At 35.4% G+C, this 16,950-nt stretch overlaps 1 protein-coding gene across 2 annotated transcripts in view; it reads left to right on the top strand.

The window, feature by feature from the left end:
- The first annotated feature begins 3,080 nt into the window (after positions 1–3,080).
- The window catches only part of LOC147400213 (FAD-linked oxidases family protein), a 73,911-nt gene continuing 60,041 nt past the window's right edge, over positions 3,081–16,950 (top strand). Inside the window, exons 1-6 of one of the 2 annotated variants that reach the window (XR_015179231.1) lie at positions 3,081–3,440; positions 3,676–3,778; positions 3,947–4,047; positions 4,613–4,661; positions 4,990–5,082; positions 7,477–7,591. Coding sequence is in view for 1 of the 2 variants with exons in the window: in XM_086445828.1 (XP_086301954.1) it covers positions 3,133–3,440; positions 3,676–3,778; positions 3,947–4,047; positions 4,613–4,661; positions 4,990–5,082; positions 7,477–7,591 (769 nt within the window). In the remaining variant the exon portion in view is untranslated. The remainder of the gene's footprint in view (positions 3,441–3,675; positions 3,779–3,946; positions 4,048–4,612; positions 4,662–4,989; positions 5,083–7,476; positions 7,592–16,950) is intronic. The other variant, XM_086445828.1, reaches the window with a different exon arrangement.

The following is a 16,950-nucleotide window of genomic DNA, read 5'->3' as shown; positions in this document are numbered from 1 at the left end:
TGTAAACCCAACTCTACATGATGTAAAAGGAAGTTTTGTGAGTTAAGGGTTTTCTTTCTACATGTTTTTCCTTCAATGTGTGGGCCTAATCGTTCTTCGCATTTCTATTGTTATCCATGAAACAAAATCTTAGAACCAATGGTCGTCCATTGCTGGAACTTCATATCACAAACAAAAGTTTTTTTTTTCTTTTCTTTCTTTTACTTCCATTGTCCTTTTCCAAAACTTCCTTCGGTCCTATGGTGGATAATTTTATTTACTTTGATTTGGTTAGGATTTTGACGTTGTTATTTGAATAAAAAGATAATCTAAGTTACTCATTATTTGGACAAATGATTTAAAAGAAACACACATTTATTGATCTAAGTGGAACAAATACATTGAATGCAATCAAATTGTATTAATCTACTATTTGATAAATGTTAGGAGCGTCGTTTGATGGACCTATAGGTCAAACATTAGACAGAAGAAATTGGTCTTTTATGATGGATGACCACTCATATTGATTGTTGTCTTATTGTGTATTAGAAAATTATGATGGAGAATTTTTCTCTTTATGAGTGATTCTTTTTAAGAAATTTGTGGGGCCTTCCTCTTGATAGATTCGAACAAGTGAGCTGAACAAATGAGTTGCCCATTTGGTTATTAGGTTCCCTTTTTGACTCTTGCTTGTTTACTTAATTATTTCTTATTTTTTATTCTTGATGTTGATTTGTGGGGTCCACCTCTATCATTCCTTTTAGAAATTTGTCTTGATCGAACCAAGTTTTGTAAAGAGAGTGGCGACCATACGCTACTTGAAACTTACTAGTTCTCCATCACTTACATCTTGATTGGTTGATTTTAATTTTATTTTTAACTTTGAATGGTTGTTTTGAATTGAATTAGAATTTTATGGGTCAATTTATTTTAATTTGACTTTTAATTGGTTGATTAGTTAGTTAAATTTATTGATTGATCGAATTTTAATTTGAACTTTGTTGGTCGATTAAATTTTAATTGGTTGATTGATTTTTAACTTTAATTTGATTGGTCGGTTGGATTTTAATTTCAATTTTTAGTCGATTGGATTTTAATTTCAATTTGTTGATCGATTGGATTTAAATTTATTTTGTTTGGTTGATTAATTGAAGTTAAAATTTTTTATTTATTTTTCATCTTTTCATGTTGATTTTTTTTTAGATCTCTGATGCTCGTAAATCCGTTGATGATTTATTTTTGATCATGTTTTCTTAAGAGTCAAAGTCTCTAGGTCAAAGTCGGATATTGAGGGGTGTTTCGATCATTTTTGTGATTTTTCATAAATTTCTTTTTTTTCGTTGACTTGGGTCCTGTTAGACTCGAAATCATATTCTAAATTCAATGAAGGTACTTTCGAGATTTTTCGGAAGTCTGATATTTATGAGGGATATTTTCATCATTTTATTTATTTTCACAAGTTTTCATAAATTTTGGCGTAAAGTTTCTTTTAGTCATAACGTGATTATTTATAAGTCTCGAGATCATATTTTCTTAGCGTCGTGATGTTCCTAGGTTATTGAAATGTGTAGCGAACCTAAGTGTACGTGCTTGCTAAATTGGGTGTAAGGTGTAGCGATCCTAAGCATGCGTAAATCTCTATTTTGAATTGTAATGAGTGAAGGAGATGGAGGACTAGAAACAGGAGAAATCAGGGACAATACTTGTAATCTTTCGAGTTCTTTGCACTCATCATTATGAATCTACAATAACCGAGTGAGGAATTGTCGAATTAGACAAATGCAAAAATGAGGTGTCTACAATATTACCAAATAGATTCTGAACATTACAAAATTAATTTGATAGGTACCCACTGAACAAAACTTTCTCATGTAAACGACTTCAACTTGATTGGAATGTTAAGGTAAGGAAAACAAGTAAGATTAAAGCTTAAAATCCTCATTGAAACCTTCTAAGGTTAGCGATTTTTCTTCATTGAGGATCTAAAAATCGATAATTTTCTTTAAAAAAATGAAAAATCTGAAAAACTTCTTCACAATAATCGAAATTTGGTTCGATAAATTATTAAGTAGGAAATTTAAAGAGATTTTTTTTGCACGTGTGATTGATTTGGACATTGTAGAAAGAAAGAGTTGTATGAATGTTTTCCAGGGCAAATGATGATCCAACTAAAATTGTGATAATGAGATGGAGAAGAGAGCTTGACTATGAGAACAGAGGTTTCTTTTTGCCTTTCAAGTTCATAACCTTTGATATATATATATATATATATATGAGTTTTGAGAACGATTATGTTGGAAGGATGAGTTTTGAATAATTCTATAAATGTTCGTCGAAGAAGAATTGAAACAAAAGAACACCATGAATGAGAGAGAGAGAGAGAGAGAGAGAGAGAGAGAGAGGCAACTTGTAAACACTGGATAAGTATGCTAATAAGATTACTTAGTGACATATGCACTAAAGTCGGTTTGATGTCTCGTCTCGTCCATGAACAAGACCGAGTTATTTCAGATAAGTCAACTCGTTTGACATGAGAGAAACCTTTTAATTCAGTTTATAATGATTAATTTACAAATATTTAAATTAAAATAATTATGATTTTTAATAAAATAAATAAATTATAAGATGTTTAGTCATAAAATCATCTTTTATTTATATAATAAATATTTAAATTCTAAAAATAATTAATTTTTTAATAAAAAATTATAAAATCCCGATTGACTCGATCAAGATTTTCAAAACATCGATTCGAGACATCTTGTTTATCTCGTGAGATGATGTGAATCTTGAGACAACTTGTATATTCCTATGGTTGGGCGAGGCCGAGATGACTCAAGCACCAAGTAATAATCACCAAAAAGGAAGAGGAATTATAAAAAAGTCCATGTTATAAGGTGCACTATGTAATTTTCTCTTTTTAACCCCAGCGTTTGTACTTCGTAGTCTATGTGCAGAGTATTCTGAGTCGTGATTTTCCAACTCTCCCTCTCCTCTCTTGACTGTAGATGTCTTTTTATCTTTGGATACACAAATATTTATGGGGATGTACATTGTGTGTCCCGAGGAAAAAAAATCTATGGGTGTACATTCCACGTCCGGATAGAGGGGGAGTCAGGTTATCATTATTCTCTCTCTCTCTCTTGTTAATCCTATATGCGTACCGATTCAGTGTTTACGAGTTCTCTCTCTCTCTCATTCATGGCGTTCTCTTCGTGGTTCTTTCGTTTCAGTTCTTCTTCGAAGAACATTTACAGAATTATTCAGAACTCAACTTCCCACCATTATCGCTCTCAAAACTCATATATATCAAAGGTTCTGAACTCGAAAGACAAGAAGAAACCTTTGTTCTCATGGTCAAGCTCTCTTCTCCCTCTAGCTCTCGCAGTTTCAGCTGGATCATCTTTTACCCTAGATAACATTCAAACAACTCCCTCTCTCTGCGATGTCCAAATCGATCACAGGTGCGAATTTTTTCGCTCTAAATTTTGTACTTAATAATTTATTGGACCAAATTCGATTATCGTGAAGAAGTTTTTTCGTTTTTTTAATAAAGGAAATTGTCAGTTTTTAGATCCTCAATGAAGAGAAATCGCTTATGGATGTTCTGGTTAAGTTCGTTTTACAGAATATGATATATTAGAGAAATGCTATCGATTGCTCAAGTTGATTATGTCTTGATTTGATGTTTGGTTTCAGAGGTGGCGATGTTGGGGGCAAAAGAAGCACCGGTTTTGTCGTTGAAGGTTCTCACAAGGAGGTTCCGCAAGAGCTTATCAATGAGTTGGAGTCCATTTGTGGAGTAATATTAGTTTCTCAGTTTCTGATTTACATTTTTTCTCTTTTTCCCCTTTAATCGGGGAGCTTTTTTGCTGACTTGGTTTATTTGATTTTCCAAATTGAAAGATGGGATTTTTAATCAAGTTGGGGTTTTGTTTGTAGATTGTTTATTATGGTGTTGTTTGTACAGGGTAACATGTCGTTGGATTATGACGAGAGATACTTTCATGGAAAACCACAGAACAGTTTTCATAAAGCTGTAAATATTCCCGACGTGATTGTTTTTCCAAGGTTTGATTGATAATTTTTTAACATGTTATATCATGTTATTACTTCATTTTCATAAAATCAAAACGTAATGGTTTCCTCAATCATAAGTGCCCCAACTTTGTAGATATCACATGGCATAGTAGTTCATCAAACCCGGCATTCTGATCAGTGGGCACGCGGTGAATATTTTTATTCTTTGCTCATGTTGTGGCAATGCTAAAATATGAAATCTCACCCCAAAAATCTGGCTTGGCTGAATGAATCTTTTTTCTCCATGTCTGAACCCACACCTTCAAAAAATAAATACGGAAGGATCATGATTTATGTAGGAGATGAAAGTTTTTTGTGTTGGTTGACCACCTGACATATCCTTTATCTGGGCTTGGGATTGGCAATGTAGCATAAAAAAAGTACTACTTACTTATGGGATATTTCAGGAACTATTTATGTAATTCTTGTCTGTATCCTGCTGCTTTTGTGATCCAACCAAAATTGCAGAGTATCATCTGTCATTATCATCAATTGAAATGTCATCTTTCATAGTTTTTTCTTGAATAGTATCATAATTCGTTATTTGAACGTGTAGGTCCGAAGAGGAAGTATCTAAGATAGTCACATCTTGTAACAAGCATAAGGTGTGAGTTACTTTTTTTTGTAAGCTCTTGTAGACGTGCCCTACTACCTCTTTTTTCCCTTTAAAACTAGGCAAGATCCAACTTTGCTTTAACATCGCCCCTTTCTACTTCATTTTAAATTACTAGTAAAGTTATTTTTGAAGGCATCACTAGCATACACCCACTAAGGCATCACTAGCATACACTCACTAAGCTGGCATAAATTATGAATGAAGAGATCTGTTAGATGATCTCATCAATTGTTTGCACGACTTCAACTGCGTATGATGGATGAGTTTGGCCTTGTTAAAGCTAGTACTAATTTGGTTCTCCTTCTTCTTGTAAACAGGTCCCTGTTGTACCATATGGTGGAGCCACATCAATTGAGGGTCACACATTGTCTCCACATGGAGGTGTATGCATTGACATGTCATTGATGAAAGTATGAATTAACCATTTCTTATCATAAATTATGCTTCGTGAGCGTAACTCAATAGTCTTTTCGCTTGTGTACTTTTGTTCAACTATTGTTATTTATTTACTAATTTGTTAGAACTATACCTAAAAGACTTATGCTTTAAGAATGTTGAATATTCTTTACAAACTCTAAGCATAATGTATTTAACTTACTTAACTAGCATCGTACATTTTGAAACTGCCATAGACTTTCATTAGGGGTGATGCTGCTGAAGAATGAGCTAGGGGTTGCCAACTTGAAAGTGTGCAATGTATCTACATAATACAGTTACAATAGACTAACACTTGGTAGACCAGCTATGAGATCATCTATTGTGCAATGATAACCTTTGGTTAATGAAATTGTATATCTTGGAACACGTTTTTATTTGTTCTAGGATCTTGTGTGTGATGGTTACACATTGTCTCCACATGGAGGTGTATGCAATGATAACCTTCGGTTAAGAAGTATCAAATTCATTTTTATGAATGAAATCTGCGGTGGTTCATATTGCACATCACAAAATTTACTGCACAGATCTGGAAATTGAACTCGATATTCATGCATAAACATTTTGTAAATGTGAGGTTTTGGAGATGGACAATGTTTTGGACCATTTAAGGGATATTGGTTTGAGGTCTTTGCATAAATCTGTCTTTCTGTTTTTTTTTTTTTATTTGATAGGCAAAGCAAAAAAAAAAAAAAAAAATGTTATTAATAAAAAAAGAGATAAGTGGCCAAGGGGGACACCAAACAAAACAAGACAGAAATAATTACATAGAAATGCCAACAATCCAAAGCAACACTCTCAAGCGAAACATAAAAGCTCCCATTTGTACACAATCTTCAAAAAAGTTCCCTCTGAATCTGGAATTTTTTTTGCTCCACAAGAACATGAAACCTAGAATTGAGAGCAACACTTTTTGCAATGGCTGATCCTTTCCATATGTGAGTTATTTGGGGGTTATGGATGTTGTGTTGGCTATGAGCTTGGTTTGTGGTGTAGGTGGCTTATAACGTCCAATCTTGGGCTACCATTGGGAGCAAATTATATAGTAAAATCTATTTGGGTTCCTATTATGGAGAGATCCAAAGAGATTGGCCTCTTGGAAGAAGGGTTATCTATTGAAAGGTGGAAGGATGACTTCAATCAAGGAAAAATTGTCTACTATTAATACCATATCTAACCTAAAAGAGGTGGTGGGTAGAAACTATTAAACACTTTTTTTTTTTTGGGGTGGGGGAGGGGCTTCTAGAACTTGGTGTTTAGAAGGAATCTTATGGACTGGGAAAATGATGAGGTGGAAGCTCTTTTGAACAGGTTTGGAAAGGCTTGGAAACAACCTCCTAGTGGGGTGCTCACAGTCAAATCTTTATATAACTGGCTAAACACTTCATTGTTTTGTCCTTTCAACTAAGTTGGCTTGGAAAGTTCCTCTTTCAGACAAAGTGGCATTTCTTGTAGAAATTGTGGCTTGGGTATGATTTTTTACTATGGACAATCTCATTACTTAGGTTGGCAATGGGTGTGTTCGGGCCGGGCTTGGTTGAGCACTAACCCGGCCTTAAAGAGGGGGCCCTATCTAAACCAGCCCTATACTCCTATCTGGCCTAAGTTGACTAAGCCCTAGCCTGGTCCTAATGGTTTCGGGCAATGACTAGAATTTGATATTTTTGATAAAAAGTGTACTTTTCAAAAAAAAAAATTGTTTTTAAAGATTATCCAATCAAATTGGAAATTATTGACTTATTTAACCTATAATGGTTATAGATGAGGGTTCAATTGTTATTATTCAATGTATTTTACATTTATTTAAGTTTTACTAGAAAAATGTTCATCTAACTAAATATATAATGTATATATCCATAAGATTTAGTAGCAGTCCGGGCCGGGACTATTAAGCCCCGGAGGAAATGTTCTTTTATATGTAAATAGAACTCGAGAAGAATTGGGTGCTGGTATTTTGATTCGGGGCAAATATTTCAAGATGATTTCAGCATGAATAATGATTTTCTGACATCCAACTCTGACACACACCTGCAGACTTGGCATGTGCTAGAACCATAGATTCTATTCCTGGGGATACACAACTGCACATATTTATGGGGATGCACAGTTGTGTATCCCGAGGGAAAAATCTGTGGTTCTAGCCCATGCCACGTGTGTTAGAGGGGGCATCAGAAAATCACGACTATTTTAGCATATACATGATGGTGAACTTGTTTGGCATCATGGTGAATACAATATTGGTTGCAAGCTAGATCACCATAAATTTGAGCTTGTGATTGCATCATTAGCATTACCAAATGAATAACCTTTTTTTCTTTTGTATTCCTTACCTTTGATTGTATGCTCATTGAATAAGTGTTTTCTTTCAGAGTGTTAAATCGTTACATGTCGAGGACATGGATGTGGTTGTTGAGCCTGGAATTGGATGGATGGAGCTGAATGAATACCTGGAGCCTTATGGTCTTTTCTTTCCACTTGATCCAGGTCAGCTTAGAACTTATTGAAAACATGCAAGCGTAAGCAAACCCCCTTCTGGCAAATGCTATTTTTAGATAGTTCTGTTAGCTACGTTCGTACTAAAAAATTAGTATGGGTACACTTTTGCCCAAGAATTGAATCTTTACATGTGTTTTTTCCCCCTTTGATTACAGGTCAAAAATATGTTTGACCTCCATATATTTACATTTGAATTAGTACATGACATCATATTAACGAGTATCGGTTTTGAATGGTGACTGCTTCATGATTGAAGGTCATACGTAGCATGAGAGAAAGGAAACTAGTGTTTGCTGCATGGGAATTCATTAACATCTTATAAATGCGAGTCTTATAAGTCAAATGTATAATTGTTAAGGTTGGGAATGGTTTCCCTTATTTGCATTTCTAAATATCTAAACCTAATACAAAATTGAAATGCCTATTCAGAGATTAATATTCTTTGAATCTTTACATAACTTCTTTTTCTCTTTTTCTTCTTTGATTAGTAGTAAAAAAACATGATGTTTGACCTAGCATTTGAATTAGTACATGACTGTTAAAGAGTATCGGCTTTGTATAGTGACTGCTTTATAATTAAAGGTCCAATGTAACATGAGAGAAAGGACTGAACAGGTATATGCTTCTTGAGATTATGATAATTCATTAAATTCTTATGGATGCAAGTGTTATAAGTCAAATGGACAGTTGTTAACGTAGGAAATGAACGATTTCCCCATTTTGTGATCTAAACTTCTGAACCTGATTCAAAATTGAAATGCTGAAGCTACTGAGATGTCTTTTGAGCTTTAATGGGTTTTACTACTTTTAAGATGGACACTGAACATTAGAGTATGCTACTTGAGAGTAACCAGTCTGCTGGCCTGTAGTTTACAAGGATTTCCGGCTTCTCCTCTCGAATTCAACTTCAGATCAGGGTACACAGCAGAATTCTTAGATGCCTACTATGCAGGAAGTCTATGCCTCCATCAGCATATATATATATATATATATACTCCTCATAGGGAGCATCCTAGTCCAAGAAGTTCAAGGTTTCCTCTCATAGTTGGGGCATTTTCTAAAGTTGTTTGTGTTCAGCTTTATCCCAAATGGATACGAGGTTCCCCTCCCCCCCAAAACTAGGGGCATTTTTATCTTTTGTCACAAAATTTCTAAGCCAGGTCAATTTGGTCCTAAATGTCACGTCTCAAAATCTCAACACGAATCTCAAGGATTCTTATATTAGAATCTTAAGGTGTGATGAATCTTAAGGTCTGTCGAGTTTAGACTGGAAAAGATGATGAGGAATTTTTTATGGAATGATAGGCATGGGAGAAGGAAGTATCACCTAGTCAAGTGGAAGATTATCTGTAAGCCCAAGAAGAAAGGGGGTTTGGGGATTAGGGGTCTTAGACTTGCTAATAGAGCTCTGTTAGGGAAATGGATTTGGAGGTTTGGGGAGGAGAAGGATAAACTTTGGAGGAGGATCATCACGGCCAAATATGGGGAAGAGAGACTAGGTTGGTATAGCAATGAAGCCAAAGGCACGTATGGGTGTAGTATTTGGAAGGGGATTCAAAAAGTAAGAGAGGAGTTTGAGAAAGGAATCAGATTCAAGGCAGGAAAGGGAGACAAAATTAGATTCTGGGAGGATAGTTGGGGTGGCACATCGCCTCTAGCGGCTCAATTTCCGTCTTTGTACGCTTGTTCTCGAAAAAAAAATGAAACTATACATCAGTGTTTGACTAGCAATGATTCCAGCTCTTCTTGGGATTTGGGGTTTAGGAGAAACTTTAATGATTGGGAGCTAACTGAGGTGACATCTTTCCTTGAGCTCTTGAATTCGCGACTTCTTGATGTGAGTAATCAGGACAGGTGGGAATGGACGAGGACGAAGGACTTGAGATTCTCTGTTAGATCTTTTCATAATTGGCTAAACACTCATATAGATCGATTATCTATGGGAACCAGTATTTGGTCCAATTCAATTCCTTACAAAATTTCCTTTTTTGTGTGGTTGGCTTGCCTTGGTAAAATTCTAACATTAGATAACTTGATCATTCGGGGATGGATTACACCTAATTGTTGCCCGCTTTGTTTGAAGGATGAAGAATCTGTTGACCATATTTTAATCCATTGTTCCTTTTCTCACAAAATTTGGTCATATTTTCTTGGGTTATTTCATATTCAGTGGGTCTTTCCTAGTAAGTTCTCCTCGTTGGTAGAAGGGTGGGCCAATAATGATTTCTCTCCCAGAAAAAGATTCCTTTGGGCTATTCTTCCCTCGGCTATTGCTTGGGGGTGTGGAACGAGAGAAATAATAGGGTTTTCAATGGCAAGACGAGAAGTGATCACGGCAGCTTCTTGGAGATCTTGGGTTTGTTGTACTTATGGTCCAAGCAGAACATACAATTCAAGGGGACTACTTTTGATGATTTTGTCTTTAGATGGAGTTCTTTATGTAATTCTTGATGTTTTTGCTTTCTTTCTGTAGCTCTTTGAGAGGCTTTCTCGGCCTCCTGTAATCTGTTTTCCCTCCTTTTTCAATATATTATACTTTTCAAAAAAAAAAAAAAATACCACTGATTCTCTGCATAACAAACATAATACTTTCTGATTATTTATCTAGCGTATGTGGAAGTTATCATCAAACATAGTTATAATTCAAATCCTCAATCTCATAACACATTAGATTACAAAAACCTCTAACAAACATATGTTTTTTTTAATCTATAATCAAATAACCGCTAAAATCATATACTAATCGTCAAATCGACGACGGCGGCAAGACATCTACATAATCCTCTTCAGGAGTCTTCTCGAACGACTCCCCAAAGAAAGGCTAATCTAAAGTTGAAAAATCTATAAGGGTGAATGATAGGATGAGTAACAGGGGAGTTACTCAGTAGGATAAACGCCATTCTAACAATTAGTTACAAATGCAACACATAATCAAACTGAACAATTTAAATAATGTAAGCTTTAATACAAGATAACATTTGGATAATGTCTAAACGAAAACAGTAAGTAGCTATAGTAATCATCAATATATTAGTTCATAATGAAGATAATCTATCATACCTTTACGTAAATCATCTATCATCACAAAAGAAAAGAAAAATACATAATAAGAACACAGTGGTGTAATCGATAAGAGGGTTGAGGAACACGCCGATACGATAGCCTCAACAGGGACTCGATATTCCAAACTCATCGTGATATGAAATCCCATCGTTAGCATTTGATTTTGTGGTTGGTCGATGTTTACCACATTTGGGTGACCATTTATCTGGCTTAGAATGGGCCGTTGATCAAGGTCCGAATACTCAGACCAATTATGTCGGTCATTCGTTTGATGACTACAAACTAAAAGTGATCACCAGCTAGCTTATGAGTGAACTCCCCGCATCTAAGCCTATCAAGAGGCAATACATGTGAACTTCGACTACCACTACACTATACAGAGACCGTCTTTACACACATGATCGCAAGAAAGAAGAATAGAAATTCCCGAATCTCACAAGTTATACTATGCTCTAAGGCATCCCATACTACCAGAGAGCATAGAACATCAAGTGTTATCCTAGATTAACCTGTCGCTTCCGGAAATATAGCAACGCATCACTCTTTCTAGGTTTTCTACAATCCTTTACTAGTAAACAAAATAAATTTTGTTTTGTAATAATACTAGTTTTTTATTTATTTATTGAAAATACAACACAATGGTAGTGATCTCCGGTTTCATCTATCCATCCATCAATCCATCAATCATATTTTCACGTGGTCGTGGGAATGTATGAGATATACTCATCTATCTACTATCATGTAGTAGTGTTGGACTGAGCCATTGCATACTTTTGGAGTCACTATCCCATCAATCAGTCGAGAATATACATTCTCATTATCCATCTATCTATCTATCCATCAATCAATTGATCAATCCTTCGTCTACCTTCCTACATATCTACCAAAGTATATAGTTTTTTAGAAAGTGTTTGTGATTCTAAAGCACCAACCAATTTCATTAGAAGATCTTGGTTGATTAGAAAAGATTCGGAAAAGATTTTAAAATCATAAAATAATTAAAATTGTAGAAAATTGTGAAAATTTGGCCAAGTGTTGGAAACTTGATCTTCAAAGTTTTCTAAACGTAAAAAGGATTTTTCGTGATGAAAGCCTTGAATAAATGTATTGACATCATGCAAATTTTATAGCTTTATGGGATTTCAAAATCTGACGAAAACGTCGTAAATTATGTTTTGTTCTTGGAACCAAAAATTAGATTTTGATATTTTGAAATATGGATTATTGAAACATTCCCATTGTTTCTAAATGGGGGTAATCCCTTAATTTCATTAAAGAACTTAAAGTACATGGACATTTACTTAAATGTTTTTAATGAAAATAAAGTAGTTTTTGTATATTGACACCATGACCAAACAACACAAAATTCCAAAAACAAATTCTGATAGAATTTTGCAAAAATTGGTGGCACCAGTTTTTGGACCGGTAGCAACTGGTGGGAACATTGCCATAGACCGGTGGAACCGGTAGCAAGGGGAAAATGCGAATTGGACTCGTGAATTTGTTGTGGAAGTTGAAATGTCTTTGTTGTTTGCCAATTCGATGCAAATTCATGAATACTTAAAACTCTATCAACTTAAACTTCATGAAAATTCGATGAAACAAAATTTACTCGATAGAAAATTTAGAACTACGTTTAAATCAAATCGAACATACACAAATTTTGTCAATTTATTGATAATTGGAAAATGAGAATAATATCATAGATCAATATCATTTTCGATGGAAATTTATGTAACTAAAAGGTAGAAGGGAATGTATGTTACTTGATTAGCTCATTCTATGAAAGATCAGATTGAAAATCGGCTTGAGATGATCATGACTGTCCGATTACGAAATCGTTCACCCGGCTAAGAACGAAAATTCTTGGATCAAAGTGAAGCTCTCGCTAAGGTGATGATCTTTTCTTTCTTCAACGACTACCGGATCAACCTCTACGCTACTAAATCTAGGAATTATCTCGAAGTTCCACGTTGATAAATATCAAATTTCTTTGGATCAAATCGAAACTTTCATTGTGGTTAATCTTTTCTTCTTATTCGTCGAGCCTCAAATCTTAGTCTATAGTTGTAGATCTAGGTTGGAACGTGGAAGAAAATTGGGACTGTGTTAGGTTAAGGGAAAAAAATGAGAAAGAAATAGATTTTTCTTTAAGTTTCATATTTATAGCCAAAGCAGGACGAAATGGTCATTTTCGAATTTGTTTTTCCAAATTCTGATTTCAACAATCTTATAACCTATTTGGTTAATTTTCGATAGAAAACTAACGGTGTGATCAAATTTCCCAAATTATGTCTTTTACTTATTTGGTAAATACTTGATGCGAAACTCGATGATTTGATAATTTTTTCGATTGACTTTTGATTAAGATGTGCTTATAAGCTAAAGTATGTTTCTCTACCCCTCTGAATCTATTGGCGATGATGGATTTTCCCAAATATTAATAAATCAAAATCCAAACTTTTAAGTCATTAAAATAAACTCAAAATTTATGGAATTAGAACTTACAATCTAGTCTTGAGATACGTGTTAAAATTTTCAGGTCATTACACTAAATGACAAGGTTAACCCAAGATTGGCGGTTCACTCTCTTGATAACAATATGAAGCCCTTGAGAGGTACCAAAGGAAATTCAAAATATTGGTGTGAGACCCTTGAGGTCCACTCTCTTTGTCTCGCATTCTCCTTCCAATTGCAACGATCTCTCTCTCTCTCTCTCGCATTCTCCATCTATCAAACACCTAATTAAGGATTCCTTTTTTTTTTTTTCTTTCTTCTCCTACTTTGGCTTAGATGATCTCTATATCTATCAAAAGATGAGCTCTAATTGCAATTGGGCATCATGTGTATTGCTATCTTGTTGGTAGATCATTTTAAAAGTAAACCTGGCATTTATCTTATAGTTCCTTTTTTATAATTACTATCCGTTACTTGATCAACCAACTAGTATATCAAGAAATTTTTTTGGCAAGCATTATGAAATTGATGGTAATGGTTACTAATATTGATGATTTTTTTGAGAGCTTGTTGATTTCAGTATTAGGAATCTTTGTTCTAATATAAATATCAGGTTCTAAAGAATTGTTTTCTATCATTTTTGGTTCCTACACCACGTCAAAGATGTATTAATCTCCTGGAAACACTTCTAGCTTATTCTACCTAGTTTGTGTACATTAGATTTACTAGTACAAATGAGAGGAAGGAAACGATTCACTAGTTAGAATGTTCATGAATTAGGGAAGGAATAGTTGAATTCTATAGGAAGTTGTTTGAGGAGGATCAAGACTTTAGGCCTGTCCCATAAATTTTAGAATTGGGTGTGTTAGTTTAGTGGTTTACAAACGGTTAAGTTGGTTTTATGAGGTAGTTGAATTGATAGTTAGTTAGTTAGTTAGTTCATTTTCTTGTTCTTGATCGGTTAAGGACAAGCTGTTTCTTTGTTGTATTCTCATTCCCTTGATCTATAAAAGGGTCTTATATGTATCATTGTGAGTACAAAATTCATAGGAGATCTTTGGGTGTAAAAGGGTTTAGGGAAGTGAGGTTTTCTGACTATGTTTCAAGGTTTTTGTTCTAAGAGTCCTGTTTGGCCATTAAGAAAGCCTATAACAGCAAAGAGAGAAGAGAATTGTACTGTTTGAGGGTGTATTACTTTGGTTCTTGATAGTGGATTGGTGGTGTTAAGCCTCCTGGGGACGTAGGATTCCAATTTTGGATTCGAACCTCGTAAAACCTTGCTGTGTTGTATGTTCTTGTCTTCTTTTCTTGTGTGGTTCTGTTTTAGATTGAATTCTCACGTGTGGTTTTAATCCAACAAACTGGTATCAGAACTTGGTCAAGGATTTGATCAAGAAAATGTCAACAACTAAGTTTGACATTGAGAAATTCACAGGGAAGAATGATTTCTCGTTATAGAAAATGAAGATGAAGGCTATCTTAACTCAGCAGGGTGTGGAGAAAGCCTTATTACCAGAAGAAAGTCTACCCGAAGACATGCCAGCTAAATATAAGGCAGAAATGGCTAACAAGGCCTATAGTTCTATTATCTTGTGTTTGTTTGATCAGGTTCTTCATCAAATTTCCAAAGAAAAGACAGTTGCTGCAGTTTAGAAGAAACTAGAAGAACTAGACAAGACAAAGGCACTCCCAAATCGGATTTATCTAAATGAAAGGTTCTTTGGGTATAAAATGGATGAAAGCAAGTCAGTTGAAGACTTATTGGATGAGTTTAATAAGCTGATACTGGATCTTGAAGATCTTGATATAAAGATTGATGAAGAAGACAAAGCAGTTATACTACTGAATTCTCTCCCTAAAACATTTAAGAATTTTAAAGAAACTCTTAAATATGGAAGAGAGACAATATCCATTGATGACATACTCAATGCTCTGAATTCAAAATTGCTTGATTTGAAGAGCAATGAAAAGCCCACAAACAATGCTGAAGGGCTTATTGCAAGAGGAAGACCAGCTAAGAGGGACAATATCAATAGTCGACCAAGATCAAACACAAGGTCCAAATTGACTAGCAAGAAGGACTACTCAAGGACAGAGTATTATCACTGTAATAAGATGGGCCACATAAGAAGACTATGTCCAGAAAGAAGAAGTAATGGCAATTGAACTGAGCAAACCCCTGCAAAAGCATCAATTGTCAAGGAAGAATTTGTCAGTGCCGAGGTATTGACTGCTTCATCAGATCAGATTTCTCAAGAATGGGTCTTGGATTCAGGGTGTAGCTACCACATGTGTCCAAGAAGAGAATGGTTTCAAAAGTATCAAGCTGTTGATGGAGGTAGAGTTCTTATGGGAAATAACATTGCTTGCAATGTGATTGGTATTGGGACTGTTGCAATCAAAATGTTTGATGGGATAACCAGGATCCTGAAAGATGTGAGACATGTGCCTGATCTCAAGAGAAACCTACTGTCACTTGGGACTCTTGATGGAGATGGATACACATTCAAGGGAAGAGAAGGGAAGCTGTTTGTTTCAATTGAAAGCTTGAATTGTATTAGTTTTAATTATTAGCCCTAATTAGGCTTTAAAGCATTACAAAGATTGAAATAAGGAAAAGACTAAAAAGGACCTACATATTAAGAAACCTAATAACTATGTGCTAATCTAACACTCCCCCTCAAGTTGGTGCGTGGATATCAATCACACCCAACTTGGACAAGACACCTTCAAAGGCTATTTTTCCAACACCTTTAGTCAGAATATCAGCAAGTTGTTGAGATGTAGGTACAAATGGAGTACAAATCTGTCCAGAAACAATCTTTTCTCTAATAAAATGACGATCAACTTCGATATGTTTCGTTCTGTCATGCTGAACCGGATTTGCCACTATGCTAATAGCTGATTTATTATCGCAATAAAGTAAGAATGGGACTGGCACAGGTAGACACAAGTCTGTTAGTAAAATCTTCAGCCACAGTAACTCACACACTCCAAGTGCCATAGCTCGGTATTCTGACTCAGCACTGGACCGAGAAACCACATCCTGTTTCTTACTGCGCCAAGTTACCAAGTTACCACCAACCTTAGTTAAATACCCAGAAGTAGACCGTCTATCAGTCACTGAACCAGCATAATCTGCATCAGTCCATGCCTCAATGCGAAGATGACCATGGTTACTAAACAAGATACCTCGACCAGGACATCCCTTAAGATATCTAAGAATACGATAGACAGCAGTAAGGTGAGATGTTCGAGGTGAGTGCATAAACTGACTTACAACACTAACAGCATAGGCAATGTCAGGGCGAGTCATAGACAAGTAGATCAATTTTCCCACCAGACGCTGATACCGACCAATATCCTCCAAACACTCCCCCTCAGAATCAGCCAACCTGTGATTCTGCTCAATAGGAGTATCAGCGGGACGAGAACCAAGCTGACCAGAGTCACTGAGTAAATCCAGAACATACTTGCGCTGAGAAATAAATATACCGGAGGGAGACCGTGCAACCTCAATACCCAAAAAATAACGAAGATGTCCAAGGTCTGTTATCTCAAATTGACGCCCTAAGTAAGTTTTAACCTCGGCAATGCCAACATCATCATCTCCCGTAAGAACAATATCATCCACATAAACAATCAGAGCGACAATTTTTCCTTGGGAGTGACGCAAGAAGAGAGTGTGATCAGCAGAACTCTGATGAAAACCACACTGATGCATGGCTTTAGTAAAGCGCTCAGACCATGCACGAGGCGATTGTTTCAGACCATAAAGAGAACGACGAAGGCGGCAGACATGTGTCGGAGAAGCAGATGGAAGAAAC

Source organism: Akebia trifoliata, chromosome 6 (genome assembly GCF_017979445.1).
Source record: "Akebia trifoliata isolate Shusen 1 chromosome 6, ASM1797944v1, whole genome shotgun sequence".
NCBI lineage: Eukaryota > Viridiplantae > Streptophyta > Magnoliopsida > Ranunculales > Lardizabalaceae > Akebia > Akebia trifoliata.
The sequence above is the reverse complement of the archived record's forward strand: the minus strand, read 5'-3'. Positions and strand labels throughout refer to the sequence as shown.